The 17,522-nt window shown below is 40.8% G+C and overlaps 1 protein-coding gene across 1 annotated transcript; it reads left to right on the top strand.

Moving 5' to 3' along the window:
* Positions 1-2,261: 2,261 nt before the first annotated feature.
* LOC124409048 (mucin-22-like) lies at positions 2,262-13,600 on the top strand. The gene is made up of 5 exons (XM_046886442.1): positions 2,262-2,310; positions 9,292-12,740; positions 12,886-13,090; positions 13,174-13,353; positions 13,440-13,600. The coding sequence occupies exons 1-5, from the start codon at positions 2,262-2,264 to the stop codon at positions 13,580-13,582; spliced, it is 4,026 nt and encodes a 1,341-aa protein (XP_046742398.1). The 3' UTR covers positions 13,583-13,600.
* The last annotated feature ends 3,922 nt before the right edge of the window (positions 13,601-17,522 follow it).

Here is a 17,522-nt window from a genome sequence, read left to right as displayed (position 1 = left end):
ATTTTACATCCCCTGTGGTGAATACATGGAGAGAATTTTTTTGGAGTTTAATTTGCAGCAATTGTGGTAAGATTTACAAATCCGATAATGAGAGTTACAAAATCAATAGTAAGAATTACGATATGCTTAGGTAGATCTACCGCAATTGATGTAGATTTGATTCAACAAAAGTACTGTCCATATATTTACCACGAGCGATGCAAAATCTGCATAACTTTTTTTTTTCTGCGTGGGTTTTTCCAATGTGTCAAAGTTGCACAGTCACGTCTTCGTTGAGCTCATACGGAATTCGCACTAATCGAGGTTCCTCACAGTTCACACTACAGCCTTATTAAGTTGAATATGATATGCATATTCGCGTTGTATACAAACACGTGTCTGTACTCAGTAAACATTGTTAAAGTAAACATTCGATTCGAAGGAAGAAAGTCGCCACGGTGGTTTGGAATCAAGGAGAAATGCTTACGAAAACGCGATAGCGAGTGATTACTTTATCCAACCTTATGATCCAATATTCATCATTTTCTGCAGATTCACTTGTAAGCACTCTAATGACGGTTTAAATAAAATCCAATAATAGTTTGCGAGTTGAAAAATGAGCATGAATTCGAACTGTGCAGACAGAGTCATGTACAATAGACATTTATACTGATTAAGCTGTAAGTGGATCGGTTGGAATGGCACGCTGGCATTACTTTCCGCAATAAAGATACTAACTTTGTATTGCTGGAATTGCGTAAAGTGACTATAAAGACGCCAATTCGAACGTATAATGATACATATCCAATGAAAATCGACGATCATCTATTGATCATTTTTATGGAATATTTGTCATATATTTGCATTGATACCTCGCGATTCTCGGCAGAAATATTATATTCAACAGCTTGTGGGATATACTAATTATCTGAAAGAATGTGTGTACGCGAAAGTACACGATAAGATGCACGTGTAATGAACGTCCGGTAGTTTTATCGGAATTCTGATGGCTTGGGCAGGGTTTATAACTAATTACATCCGTTTAAGCGCCCTCGGTTTGACTTCATATAAACGTACGTTTGACATGGCAAGTGATGCCGTAAATTGCAATCGCGATTTTCTATAATTAACGACGAGAAATTCCAATAAAAACTACCAAAACACGCGGAAAAAGAATTCCAGTTGCGAGCTAGAAATCATATTCCTTTCGCGTAATTTTGCCATTCTAAAAATTGCATGGTTGTAATAAATTTTGTTCAGCTTCCCGTTTTACTAACATTAATTGAGAAGAATTTTGGTTCACGGTATCGCAGTTTGAATGAAACTTTCGACCAAAGTGGCGGTCTGTATATTTATCTTATTTCTATCACCGTGTAGACTTCCTGAGTCCGTTATAATTGAAAGGTGGTACGAGAAAAGGGCATCGGTAAATTAGAGAACTGAAATTTTCACGAGAGCGGGAAAATATTCACTGTTCCACATACATAAAAAACGGAATTTAACCCTCTGAAAAATAGGATTTACGGTACCCGTGAAGCGAATTTGATAGTGGAAAGAGAAGTTGAAAGAGCCGACCCAAACGTGGCAGATTTTATTTTTTTTATTTGGAAATTCTGTGCGGGTTCGGGACAAAATGGCAGTGATACGGCAAAGGATGAAGAACCGAGTAACGGTGAGTTGACTGTTATGATTAAAAAAGCCTGATTCGAATGTGCGGCACCATACGTCTATTAGATCATTGAATGTTTAAAAAGTACCTACAGCTTGGGAATTTTGTCCAAGCTTGCATTTTCGCATCAATATTAATTTTGCTTCATGATTTTGACGAAGGAGAGAAACGCTAGGCTGTGCAAAGGCAGGATTGGTCAACGCTAAGGATTGCTTTAATTGTAAGTCGAGGTAGCCGTGCGTGCGAGTCTGGAAGCAGCCGCGAGGGAGATAAGGAAAAATTCAGTGACTGCGGGTAGGTGGGGGTTTACCCGGAATTTATCCTGCGTTTCCTTAGAAATAAAAGCTCGCTACCGAGGCAAAATATTTCCAGTTTTAAAACGGTGACCGAGATTATTGGTCTGCACTGTTGCAATGCGTCAGTGATGCTCAGGCTTTCAAAGGTAGAAGACGATTACTTGAACTCGTTTCGGTTGATAGTGAAACTTGAATATTTTGCCAGTTTACGTGTGCATAGTGATTTCGTGGAATCTTTCGTCTGTTTACTGAAGTATTTGTTAGTTTGGACATTTTGAATTACGTTATTTGTGAATTAATAAACGGAAAAAAGTGACATGAATCTAAAACTCGTCGTATTCCTGATTGTCCTCAAAGTCTATGAAGGTGAGTGAAAAAAAATTATCGTAAATATATTTTGTGGGTGTGATAAAAGAGTGGAACAAACAAATTGAGTATAAATTTTGAACCATTTTCAAGCGATTTGATTATATGAAGTCTAGGTCTGGCCTCTTTTTTTTGGATATAGTACGTTCTTTGCTTTTGTGTTCAGCTTCGACTGAGAAGACGCTGACTGGGGATGATAATACAGCTGGACCCGGCACCAAACTACCTTCTACGACTTCGAGTGAGAATGATAATAGAGCTGGATCCAGCACCAAACTACCTTTCTCGACTGAGACGACTTTGACTGAGGATGATAATACAGCTGAACCCAGCACCAAACTACCTTCTACGACTTCGAGTGAAAATGATAATACAGCTGGACCCAGCACCAAACTACCTTTCTCGACTGAGACGACGTTGACTGAGAACGATAATACAGCTGAACCCAGCACCAAATTACCTTCTACGACTTCGAGTGAGAATGAGAATACAGCTGGACCCAGCACCAAACTACCTTTCTCGACTGAGACGACGTTGACTGAGGATGATAATACAGCTGAACCCAGCACCAAACTACCTTCTACGACTTCGAGTGAGTTTGATAATACAGCTGGACCCAGCACCAAACTACCTTTCTCGACTGAGACGACGTTGACTGAGGATGATAATACAGCTGAACCCAGCACCAAATTACCTTCTACGATTTCAAGTGAGGATGATAATACAGCTGGACCCGGCACCAAACTACCTTTCTCGACTGGGACGACGCTGACTGAGGATGATAATACAGCTGGACCCAGCACCAAACTACCTTCTACGACTTCGAGTGAGTTTGATAATACAGCTGGACCCAGCACCAAACTACCTTTCTCGACTGAGACGACGTTGACTGAGGATGATAATACAGCTGGATCCAGCACCAAACTACCTTTCTCGACTGAGACGACTTTGACTGAGGATGATAATACAGCTGAACCCAGCACTAAACTACCTTCTACGACTTCGAGTGAAAATGATAATACAGCTGGACCCAGCACCAAACTACCTTTCTCGACTGAGACGACGTTGACTGAGAACGATAATACAGCTGAACCCAGCACCAAACTACCTTCTACGACTTCGAGTGAGTTTGATAATACAGCTGGACCCAGCACCAAACTACCTTTCTCGACTGAGACGACGTTGACTGAGGATGATAATACAGCTGAACCCAGCACCAAATTACCTTCTACGATTTCAAGTGAGGATGATAATACAGCTGGACCCGGCACCAAACTACCTTTCTCGACTGGGACGACGCTGACTGAGGATGATAATACAGCTGGACCCAGCACCAAACTACCTTCTACGACTTCGAGTGAGTTTGATAATACAGCTGGACCCAGCACCAAACTACCTTTCTCGACTGAGACGACGTTGACTGAGGATGATAATACAGCTGAACCCAGCACCAAACTACCTTCTACGACTTCGAGTGAGAATGATAATACAGCTGGACCCAGCACCAAACTACCTTTCTCGACTCAGACGACGTTGACTGAGGATGATGATACAGCTGAACCCAGCACCAAACTACCTTTCTCGACTGAGACGACTTTGACTGAGGATGATAATACAGCTGAACCCAGCACCAAATTACCTTCTACGACTTCGAGTGAGTTTGATAATACAGCTGGACCCAGCACCGAACTACCTTTCTCGACTGAGACGACGTTGACTGAGGATGATAATACAGCTGAACCCAGCACCAAACTACCTTCTACGACTTCGAGTGAGTTTGATAATACAGCTGGACCCAGCACCGAACTACCTTTCTCGACTGAGACGACGTTGACTCAGGATGATAATACAGCTGAACCCAGCACCAAATTACCTTTCTCGACTGAGACGACGTTGACTGAGGATGATAATACAGCTGAACCCAGCACCAAACTACCTTTCTCGACTGAGACGACGTTGACTGAGGATGATAATACAGCTGAACCCAGCACCAAACTACCTTCTACGACTTCGAGTGAGAATGATAATACAGCTGGACCCAGCACCAAACTACCTTTCTCGACTGAGACGACGTTGACTGAGGATGATGATACAGCTGGACCCAGCACCAAACTACCTTTCTCGACTGAGACGACGTTGACTGAGGATGATAATACAGCTGAACCCAGCACCAAACTACCTTTCTCGACTGAGACGACGTTGACTGAGGATGATAATACAGCTGAACCCAGCACCAAACTACCTTCTACGACTTCGAGTGAGAATGATAATACAGCTGGACCCAGCACCAAACTACCTTTCTCGACTGAGACGACGCTGACTGAGGATGATAATACAGCTGAACCCAGCACCAAACTACCTTTCTCGACTGAGACGACGTTGACTGAGGATGATGATACAGCTGAACCCAGCACCAAATTACCTTCTACGATTTCAAGTGAGGATGATAATACAGCTGGACCCGGCACCAAACTACCTTTCTCGACTGAGACGACGCTGACTGAGGATGATAATACAGCTGGACCCGGCACCAAACTGCCCTTCACGACTGGGTCGCCGCTGAGTGAGCAGGGTCCAGGTCGACCAAGCACCGAAAGAGCTCCGACTGAGTCATCGATAAGTCAGCAGAACACAAGCGAATCCACTATCCAAACAAATGCAACTACGCCACCAGCACTTCTATCAGTGAACGAAATAACGATCAATTTCACGACTACTGAAATTGGTTTAACTATTTTTTTAACGGACACTACGTCAGTGAGGACGGGATCAAAAATAACACCCAGTAGGTCTACGGAATACGAGGTACATCATATTCACGAATCCTCCGCAAGTGTTGCCGACCCGCTTATAATTATTGGGAGCGCAATTGGAGCTGCTGCCCTTTCCGTAATCGTCGGATTCACCATATGGTATTCGAGACGATCATCTGCAGCTCGATCGGATGTGCCCTATGTCTGAAGCACCAAAATACGACAAATATCCAAGTTTTTCAAATTTTCTGAAAAATGCATTCCATAGTCATGCTGTCTACAAATTTCATCAATTCGTAAAATTCACGGAAATAAAGCATCTTCTGTGAAACTGTTCCAAACACGTAACTACGGGACTTGAACTTCATTTTTTGGAAACCGCTGCTAATATTGCCTGCATCCTTTTCTACGACGATTATTCGAGCCTCAAGAATGTATTTGAGGTATTAAATGTAAAAATTAGTGAGTTGATCAATTTTGTTTCCATGTATGAATTATCTATAGCTGAAACTTTGATCTTGTTCCTCTAGAAACTTGAGTTTTTAACCTTGTTGACGACAAATAAAAAAAAGACATACGTCCAATTTGCATAGGTCAATTCGTTAATTGTACAAAAAGCTACTTTCCATAGCACCTCGTAGGGATTTTTTTTATCACAACCCCCCTTCTATTTTTTTCTCCCATGCCATTTAATTGATGCGCATAATCTGAAAAAAGTTCCACCATTGTGTTAATTTTTGAGATATTGACTTTTTCCTACGTGGTAGTATAGACGAAGGTGTCTAAATTTTGAGCATATTTATATCTTAAAAAATAATGAAAGTAAACCTACTTTTCCTACCGTTACCGTCGCGTCGTGTGATGCCTTAAGAACAAGGTTCATCATTATTGCGCGTAGGCCTTATCGACGATGATAAACGGTCACTCAAGAATAATGCGAAATCCTTAAAACCGGATCAATGATCTACAAGACTCTGGTTATCCAAGTTTGGTACAAGATCCTGACACGATGAGTCGACGGGGAATGAACAAGATGTACAATCTACTGCTCAGCAATTATATCTCAACGCCCAATTAGTGTCGAATAAATTCTGAATGTTGTAAATAGTTACAATTCTGGACCGTGAATACTGATCATTGCATCCTATCTTCAGATTAAGAGCTAGTCATAACTTTTTTCACCATTATCATGTATCTTATCATTGTTATTATCATTAATAATTTTATACAAATATTGAGAATAGTAGCATGGGATCTTATTTAGATATAATTGCACATTATGTCGACCCATGATATATTTTATAATATTCTACAATATTGTTAATAACAGATTGTGTCAAATGATATAAATGAAAACAACATTTGAATAAACGTTAATTATATTAGCGGAAGAATAGGAGTTATGAAAGCGAGGAAAACAATTGATTCAGATTACTGTCTCATTTAATCTATAAGCCATTCCTCAGATTCCTCATCCTCGTACAATCCTTCTAGCGATAATACTGATCATGATTTTCACGAAACAAAGATTATAATGAAGACAATGAAGCTGCAAAGAACCGACAGACTTCAAATGCAGGCTTGAGCCACATCGTATCGCATTTATAAGGTATGTAATGTACAACATTGTCATACAAATGAAAATTACCGACTGGAAAATCAGCATGTGTGTACAGTATGGAGATAATATTTCATTTAAAAAAAGGCCCGCGGTTTCATGCTCTGCGAAGAATTAATACGATGTACAATAAATGTATACAGTCATATTAACGAAAACGCAGGAGACCAAAGAAAAAAAAATAGAACACAACATTGTTACTGAGATTTTTTTACCGGGACACAATGTAGCGTAAAACAGTTATACCAATAATACAATAAACTACTCAAGATGCTTTCTCCATAAGACATCAGCAATCAGGTTCTGTGTATAAATCACGTGATACCGTAAAAAATCGCGATTTGCGGTGAAAGTAAGTGAAATATTGTCAAAATTTTTCCTTGTCTAGACGGAGGGTTGGGGATGTTCGGCATTAGGGCCAGGTAGAAACCTAATTGCGTGTAGTTTTGTTGACCTGAGGTAATGAGTCAGGTGAAAAAGGGATTCGCGAATCGGTGCTTAGTGCTGTGGGGCTGGGGCATCAGTGAGTGCAATGTGGGTGCAAATTGTTTTCAAGAAAACACACAGCGGATTAGAAACAATTAGAAACGGAAGGCCGTCCTTTGCCGGGATTGGTCAATTGACAGGGCTTTACTCTAGCGGCGATAACGTATCTCGTCGAGTCTGGAAGCAACGGGGAAAGATAACGAAGAATTGAGTCGTTTTGGCGGCGGTGGTGGGGTTCACCCTGAATTTCTCTTATACCTCCTAATATATCAGCCTGGCGCACGATCGACGAATTTTCAGTTTTCAAACTCATCACCGGTACGAATGGTTACTTATTGCCAAACGCGGTCGACGGTGCCACAAAAGCAACGCCAGTTGGTTCGAGTGAGGTGAAAATTTTAAGAGTCCTCGTGTATTATTCTCAATTGGCGCAATGAACAAGTTTTAAATTATACATATTCGTCAAGGGTCGTTTATTTTTACCGATAAAGATTATAATCAATACGAGGCGAAAATATTCACTAAAATATGAAGTTCAACTTTATCCTGTTTTTCATCGTCGCTGGAGTTGCTCAGGGTGAGTTGAAACGTAACAACAGATATTTCGTCCATGCATCAAGGAACGGTTATAAATTTTTTCTTCTTTATCATTTTGTCGATACAATTTACGATATTTTTCATTAGACTTTTGATTTTTTTCTATATTTTTTTACGAAACATTATGAGATAGCACGAATCGAGATCCGTTTGGCGACTGATTGAATCAACAGATATTTTCGATCGATATCGATTGCAGAAATAGATATTGAATTAATTATAATTCCGGTACGTCAGTCAAAGCGACTAGGTGAGAAATAAATATAAGTGAAAAAAGTTTGAACTTATCTTTAGGAGGCTAATTCGGTTCGACACAAAGTGCTTTCCTGTGTATTATCAACGGGAATCGTGGTATCTCGAGATTGTAGATTTGAAACTGACGTGAGCTGCACCTGAGCTGTTAATCAAGAATTTTTCGGTGTGGTTATTGGTGGAAAAATCATGATAAATTTTATTTTAGTACAAATATAATATTGTAAAATAAATTGACAGAATATAAAATAAACGTAGAAGCGAAATGGGAAAAATCCGCACGGTATCATCAGCGAGCTGGGGCGATAATCCGTAAATTACGTCACTCTTTACCTATCTATCTTCAACGCTTGGAGTCCGTGATTGACAATGCTTTTATGGATAAACCCAGCTAGTGGAGTGAGAGTATCGTTCGTAACCGACGCCGCCTGTCGAAATTCGGAAACCAAGCAGCACGCTTCGAATGTACATGTCAATCCTTTGCCTTCAGCGAAAATAGTATTACAAATATCGAATAGTTATGTTCGATGGAATTCGAGATAGGGATATTAGAAATTATGCACACGCGCGTTTATTACGACACGCCAAATCCACTCATTTTCGTTAAACTTCAGATGTGAATAAATTTGACAAATTTAAACTATAATTTACTTTGGGAAAAAAGTATCGGAGACCAAAATGTCGCAATTTGAAAATCAAGTAACATTTTTATACGTTTTCATAACAACTAAGGAATATGTGAGATTCTGTCAGGAACAGAGAAAAAAAGGAACGACTAATACGTCTTTAAAATGTTCTTAATTATCGGAAAAATTGAACCCGCCGTTAGTCCTTCGGTTGGCAACAACAGACATACAGCATAGGATGTACTTTACACGTTGTAGAGAATTTTTGATTATTCATGAGTTGAGAAAGTGTCAATTAGTGGAAAGAGCCCTGGAGACATGTAAGTAACTGAAGAATAAAATGATCGGAGTTGTTATTAACGACATGCGTCATAACATAGTTCAATCCACGTTATGGTGAGCCCGGATGTTATGCAACAAAGAATCATTAAAAGAAAAATCTCGTCGATACTTAGACAAAGAAAATAATTCTGAATAATATAGTGAATACCGCGTTATACACTATATGACAACGGTAGCTCGGATCGCGTTGGACCATTTATAACAACAGGCACAATGCTGATGCCAAAATACTGTTTCGATTTTCAATGTTAAACTTAGAGACAGGCGAAATTCATTTTTATTGACAATCATCGAAATTTTTCAATAGAGCTGGCGGCTCAATCTTCGACCAATGCAGAATCCGTGACATCTCTAACAAATTCCACTGAATCATCGCCTTCTACAACGGGAAATGAAGCAACAACTCTGTCGGATTCTACTATTACATCGACTGTACAGGGATCTGAGGCATCTGTTAATTCTACAGTAACTGTAACAACGCCAACTGATCTACCAACGACAGTAACTGAACTAACTGGAATAAACGCCGATATTACGACAGCTGAAACGAGTTCAACCGTTCTATTAACAACTGTATCAACAAATGAAACAACCACTGAAACAGGTACAAGTGAATCGACAACATCTATAACTGCCAGTGAATCTACTATTCAAACCGATTCAACTGAATCACCAACAACTACATCGGTGAGCGAAATAACAACTGATTTTGCAACAACTGAAACGGGTTCAACTGTTTTACCAACAAGTGAAACAACCACTGAAACAGGTACAAGTGAATCGGCAACAACTATAGCAGTCAGTGAACCCACTACCCAAACAGATTCAACTGAATCACAAACAACTATATCAGTGAACGAAATAATTACTAATTTTACGACAGCTGAAACAGTTTCATCCGAATCATCAACAACTACATTAGTGAGCGAAACAACGACTGATTCTACAAAAACTGAAACAGGTTCAACTGTACTGTCAACGACTGTCTCAGAAAGCGAAACGACAAGAGCTGATTCGCCAACTACTGCAACAAGTTCAACTCTATTCTCAACAACTATAACAGAGAATGAAACTATGACTGAGCCAACGACAAGTACAGTGATTAATATAACATCAACTGATTCTACGATAACTGAAACAAGTTCAACCGAATCGTCAACTACATCTGAGAATGGAACAATCGTTGATTCTACGACAGATGAAACGTCTTCAACTATATTTTCGACAACTATAGTAGAGAATGAGACATCTACAGATTCCATGACAACTGGAACAAGTTCAACTATACTTTCAACGACTGATTCACATAGCGAAACGACAACGACTGATTCGCCAACTACTGCGACAGGTTCTACTCTATTGCCAACAACCATAACAGAGATTGAAACTACGGCTGAGTCAACGACAAGTATAGTGAATAATGAAACGTCAACTGATTCTACGACAGCTGTAACAAGTTCGACCGAATCGTCAACGACAATCGTTGATTCTACGACAAATGAAATGTCTTCAACTATCTATTCAACAACTATAGTAGGGAACGAGATATCTACTGATTCTCCGACAACTGTAACAGGTTCAACTGTAGTATCAACGACTGTTTCAGAGAGCGAAACGATAACGACTGTTTCGCCAACTACTGCAACAGGTTCGACTCTATTGCCAACAAATATAACAGAGACTGAAACTACGACTGAGCCGACGAAAACCGAAGCAACTTCGACGGAGTCACCGACAAGTATAGTGAATGATGAAATATCAACCGATTCTACAACAACAGAAACAAGTTCGACCGAATCGGCAACGACTTTATCTGAGAATGAAACAATCGTTGCTTCAACGACAGCTGAAATGTCTTCAACTATCTTTTCGACAACTATAGTCGGGAATGAAACAATTACTGATACTACGATAACTGAAACAATTTCAACTGTTCTTTCGACGACTGATTCGCCAACTCCTGCATCAGATTCTACTCTATTATCAACAACTGTAACAGAGAATGAAACTACGACTGACACAACGACAACCGAAGCAGGTTCGACTGAGTCCCCGACAAGTATAGTGAATAATGAAACATCAACCGATTCTACGACAACAGAAACAAGTTCAACTGAACCGCCAACGACTTTATCTGAGAATGAAACAATCGTTGCTTCAACGACAGCTGAAATGTCTTCAACTATTTTTTCGACAACTACAGTAGGAAATGAGATCACTGATTCTACGATCACTGAAACAATTTCAAGTGTACTTTCAACGACTGTCTTAGAAAGCGAAACAACAACGCCTAATTCGCCAACTACTGCAACAGGTTCTACTCTATTGTCAACAACTATAACAGAAAATGAAACTACGACTGAGCCAACGACAACCGAAGCTGCTTCGACTGAATCACCGACAAGTATAATGAATAATGAAACATCAACTAATTCTGCGACAACTGAAACAAGTTCGACTGAATCGCCAACGACAACCGAAGCTGCTTCGACTGAATCACCGACAAGTATAATGAATAATGAAACATCAACTGATTCTGCGACAACTGAAACAAGTTCGACTGAATCGTCAACGACAACCGAAGCTGCTTCGACTGAATCACCGACAAGTATAATGAATAATGAAACATCAACTGATTCTGCGACAACTGAAACAAGTTCGACTGAATCGCCAACGACAACCGAAGCTGCTTCGACTGAATCACCGACAAGTATAATGAATAATGAAACATCAACTGATTCTGCGACAACTGAAACAAGTTCGACTGAATCGCCAACGACAGTATTGGGGGCTGAAACGTCGACTGATTCTCCGATAACTGAAATCGGTTCAACCGTTTCGACAACAATTTTATCGGGGACCGAAACAACTACGGATCCTACGACAACCGAAACGAGTTCGACTATCCTGTCAACGACTGTATCAGAGAATGAAACGACTGCCATTTTTGAGACAACTGAAACATATTCAACGACTTCATCAACAATTGTGACGGAGACTGAAGAGACTACTAATTCTAAGACAACTGAAACTAGTTCAACTATCCTATCAACGACTATATCAGGATTTGAAACAACTACTGAAATTCGCTCATCTGAATCACCTACAACAGCATCGGAGATTGAAACAACGACCGATTCTACGACGACTGAAATAAGTTCGACCGAAACTTCTTCGACTATTTTGTCAACAACTTTATCAGGGGATGAAACAACTAGTGATTCTACGCCAACTGAGACGGGTACAGCTATCTCCTCAACTACTTTATCATCGAGTCAAACAATTACTGATTCGACGACTACTGAAATGAGTTCAACTTTTTTGTCGACAACTTTATCAGAAAGCGAAGCAACAACTGATTCAACGACAACCGAAATGGGAACAACTGTTTTATCGACAACTCTATTAGAGGTTGAAACAACGACTGATTCGATCACAACCGAAACGGATACAACTGGTTTGTCAACGACAATAGCAAAGAATGAAACAACTACAGAGTCAAGAACAACTGAAGTAACTTCTACCGAGTCAGAGACAACTGCAGTAGAAAATAAAACGACTACCGATTTAATGACAGCTGTAACAGAGTCTGCCGATGCAACAACGACGATAAGTGCCGAAGGCACAACACAGTCTGCAGCAATAATTATGTCTGATTTCGATTGGGTTATCACAGATTCGTCGTCGAATGAAAGCTGCATCTTGGCGAGTATGGACATAACTTTGACGGTCACCTATACGACTACCGACGAAGAGGTGAGATGAAAAAATTTTAAATTCTTTGAAGATAACTCAAGAATGCTTTTCTTCACACTCGTAATTCTGAAAACATTTCAATCAATTGACGCTATATTTGATGACCATTGTTCTTTGTCCACGATAACTCAATTTATTTTCTTAGACGTCATCTGGTATCGTGTTGATTCCAACTACAGCAACGGCTTCCGGTAGCTGTGACGAATCTGATCATTACCTGACGTTAACCTGGTCAGAGACAACAGCGGGCAGCATATCACTCCGTTTCTCAAATGACGGGACGGCGTCAACGGTGGACAGCATCGAAGCCGTGGTTTATCTAAACGATACAACGTTCCCCAGCGCTAAAGGTAATTAAAAAATCCCCATAACTGATAGTCTCTTCATTTTAACAATCCCCCGGCACCAAATAAATCAAATAATTCCTTTCCAGAAAGCACAGTAACTGCCGAAGGGAACTCCGGGCTAGGCCTCTTCCGAACAACTTTGGGAGTTGGGAAATACGTTTGCAGTATTTCCCAAACGGCGGAATTGAGCTCGGAAATAATCGCGACGTTCAGTAACGTAAAATTAATTGCTTTCAACACAGAGACCGACGTGTCCAGTCGAACAGGCGAGTATTTTAATTTCGAATTCAACAAGATAGAGGATGATTGGTCGTGAATTTACTTACTTACTTTCTTCTTCTTATTCCAACAGAAGAGAACTGCCTCGCCTTAGCAGGTGTGAACGTGGGCGTCATCGTTGGTGGCGGAATTGGGGCTGGCATAGCAATCGTCATTCTCGGGGTTGGCATATGGTATTCGCAAAGAGAGGTCATACCCCGTTCAGATTTGCCCTGAGCTCGGGTAAAGGAGGGAAGATTACGAAAACGGTGGCTCGATAAAGCGCCGTTGATTGCGGTACCCAAATCGAAAGGCTGGAAGCATTTCGATTCAACGAGGTTCCGCGATCGTCGCGGGCCAGCTCACGATTCGTGATGGGGTCAGAAAAGACGAATTTGTCCGTGTAAATACCTTACTGCCAATTTTGTAAATATTTCATCATCCATGGTGTACGATTAATTAGTAATGTTTTTTACCGGTTCATCGGCTGGAATCGGTATTAAAATTTTGTTATATTAACTGCGCTGCAATGTATATACGGGAACGACTGAGACATTACCTTAACTATAGTAATAACAAGTGCAATTTACACCAAGTATGTAGTATGATATGAATACGTACATATGTAAACTAGTTTTAACGTGAATGACTGTATTTAATTTCTTTTCTACTTTTCTAAATAGTGTTTATGAAACGAAGAAAGAATTATACGCAGTGATTTGTATTCATTGTATCATTGTGTACCTGTAGAATATAACGATTGACTTTTTACCGTTATTTTTCTAGCTCACAATTTCTTTAGATACATGGAAAGAAATTTCGAGCAAAGAATTTAATAATAATTAAATAATTTGACAAAACTTATTCTCAACTATCAATTGAAATATGAGTAGTCGTAGATATTTAAAAACACTATTCAATTATTATAGCTATCATCATTGAATATTTAATTCTCAATAATGAGTGGGTAAAAAGAATTGAAAAACGAGCACTGCAAGGGCGTGAAAGAAAAAAGGCATCAACAGATTTCGGATGCAGGCCTAGCGACGGGTGCGTACCACCGGAAAGACTGGAAGCAGGGTGGAAGTTGGGAATGCATATGGCGATGGGAAAAACTCCCTTTAATTACTCGGTATAACGAACGCAATTCGAAGCACTACCGATTCATAATTATACTCATTATCATATGCTAGGAAACCCAGTCGTATCCCCCTACGATTCCCGCCTCTCCGTTTCTCCGTTAATAATTCAGTTTACGTACCTACCCTAAAACGCTGCTTGTGGGTAAACTGTACATAAACAGATACAGGCAATTTTCAAACTGCATCGTTTAACACGCAGCGTCATCTGTTCGATCGTGTGAACCAATATCGAGTCCATGTGAAATGGATTATACAATATCTGCACCAAACAGACTCTATCACTCTCCGGTAAACCGTTTGCCTGGACTTCTTCTTTTGCAAAGTGAATAAGATATAATTACGTTTTTCAAATTGAACTGCGACATTGGATAACAGTGTCATAAAAACGGCCGCAGGATGTTCCCACAGTGAGTAACTAAAACCCGAGAAGAATTTTATCTACCTCCATACATTGCAGGTATATAAATCCATGATATCTCTGATTGGCAAGCCCGGGGGAATTAATTCACGCGTGTATCATCGTCGATTTGCATCAGGCGCGGTAATATCGTTGGTTCTCATCGTTGAAGGTACCGCAGCTGTTACCCTAAATGTTCGGATATGATATCCAGGTGCTAAATGGGGGGCGTTGCTGGAATGATGATGCCACGCGAGGAGGGAATCCCCAAGGATCCCAAACGAGGAGGACGCCCTTTTCGTTTTTTGGTTCTCGTACCGTGCGAGCAACCAACCATTGCTCGCGAACTTTCGTTTGTGCATAACAAACGCGGTGCTCGGGGATAAACGGCTGATTGTTGAACACAATAAAATTGACGAAGGCGGTAAGTTTAAAACCTAATTCTTTAAAGCGACGTTCGATATCTCGTATCGAGAAAGATATTTTACTTAGTGTTGAAATCTACAGTGATACAGCTATCTGGGTTATAATTAGCTGAGCCTTATAAAATGCTGATCACCTGCGGTGCGATTTACACACAATGATTAATTTGCGACCCTTATTGTCGGCAGATTATACCACTCCTCGTCTCGCCTCGTTTAACAACCCGATATCCACCCCCCGCCGATACATTTGATACATCTTCTCCTGGAAAAGCAATCAGCCGTAATTACCGATCGTATAACAACCCCGACGGACGGTTAATTCTCAGTCTGCACCATGCTCAATGCTTTTCGTTCCCACGAAATTTTGTACTTTTATACTGTTGCGGTTGTGGAGGTTATGAAATTCCTATGCAAACATGACGGATATACATTTTTTTACAGTATTAAAAATTTTGTCTTTACAGTTCGAGAGCCAATTAACAACTTTGTTCGCATTAACCGAAACAACCACAATCCATTTGTCATATCGTCAATTGGGAAATAATTATGGGTTGGTAAGCCCCACAGAACGCATGTTTGTTTTGATTTTAATCGGAAGCACGCCGTCTGCAGTTGGTTGACAATAATTGCACTGGTCATGCAGGTTTAATAACACCGTATAAACGGAAGTAAATATAAATGATAACGGCGGTGACTCGTTCTCCGCTTCGTTTATTCCTCTTTCATCCTATTCCATATTTCATCTGTTTAATTATATTGTTTAATTCAAAAAACAAACAGCAGGCTTGACGATGCGAGCTTCATGATATACACACGATATGTTTTACAGTATACAGGAGATCAGACGTTGTGTAATAAATATATAGACACCCCATATGGGGTGTCAGTTTTACACGAACATGAATGTGATGTAAAGAATAAAAAAAAAGGGAGAATAAAACGTGCGGTGGCATCTCGTTATTTATATTAAGGGCATCGTTGCACGTAAACACACGTAAACATTCAAACTCTCGCTGTGAAAACAAATTCTATAATATAAGCTTATTAGTGTGCCATATGCCGTCGTGGATGTGCAGTGAACTCTCGCAGCAACTCTAAACACTGCTGTTATGGGTCTAGCATGCAGTTTGCAAGAAATTCAAACGAAATTCGGATACATCAAGCAAGACGATTCCTGGTCCAAAATTGGCAATTACGTAGATTCTTGACACTTCGTGTTATACCTACAATACCTAACCCAGTTGACGAAAAGCCAATTAGTGATACTTGCACGCTGTTTTCGACAAATTTTCACAGCGAAGGTGAACAAGACGTTTCCTTTTTCCCGGAAGGCCGTCGCTTTTCAGATTTGTACCTGGTCGATTGTCGGAGGTTTGTGGCGTTGGGAGCGTCAGCTGTTCGATACGGGCCCAAAGAGACGCGGGGCTCCCTTTAAATTTTAAAGGTCCGTTCGTCCATTATATTCCGTCTTAGGATTACTGGCAGGATTATAATAGCAAGAACGGTGTCGTCGGTAAGGTGCGCAAAGAAACATTTATATGAGGAGGGGGGGGGGGGGGGGGGGGGCGTAAGAAAACTGACTGAAAAACTGTAGCCGGTCGCAGGTCTCCGAAGAAAGCAACATCAAGTGCAGGAAGACCAGACATTTAAATGTACATCAATTTTCTGTACGAATGAACTGATTTATGAGCAGCGTTTGGGACGCGGCGGCGCTGATATAAGTGCACGATGAACGAAGGCAAAAAGAATGCATCCGTGGATCCTCTCGTGCATCTGGAGGACAGCAGCCTCGGCACGCGCGTCTAAGAAGGTAGCCACGCGCCAGAATGGTCGAAGCTGAGGCGGACCCGGGTAAAGAAACAATATGCTTTGGTGTTTATTTTTCCAGTCCGCCTTTTCGGCGATGAAGTCTGAGAAAATCGGCGGGTGTTTGTTGAGGAATGCAGACGTGACGGCGACGGTTCGAGAATCGAGTATCGAGAATGAAGAAATCGAGAACGCTTGGCGCAGATGCAGGGCGTGTTTAATGAGCTCGGTGCACCTGCCGCTTTTATCCCGCCTGCACCTCAAGGAGTGGCGGGAGGAAGAGGAAGGAAGGCTGCCGCGGTTTAACCGTTATCGTCCGAAGAAACAGGCGGGAAAAGGTGATCGTTGGTGCAGCGAGTCACGGCCCGGGTAGCATCAACGGATTTCTCGCGGCGATCGGTAAGCGG

The sequence above is a fragment of the Diprion similis genome, chromosome 8 (assembly GCF_021155765.1).
Source record: "Diprion similis isolate iyDipSimi1 chromosome 8, iyDipSimi1.1, whole genome shotgun sequence".
In the NCBI taxonomy this organism is placed as follows: Eukaryota; Metazoa; Arthropoda; class Insecta; order Hymenoptera; family Diprionidae; genus Diprion; species Diprion similis.
This window is presented reverse-complemented; position numbering and strand designations above follow the sequence as displayed.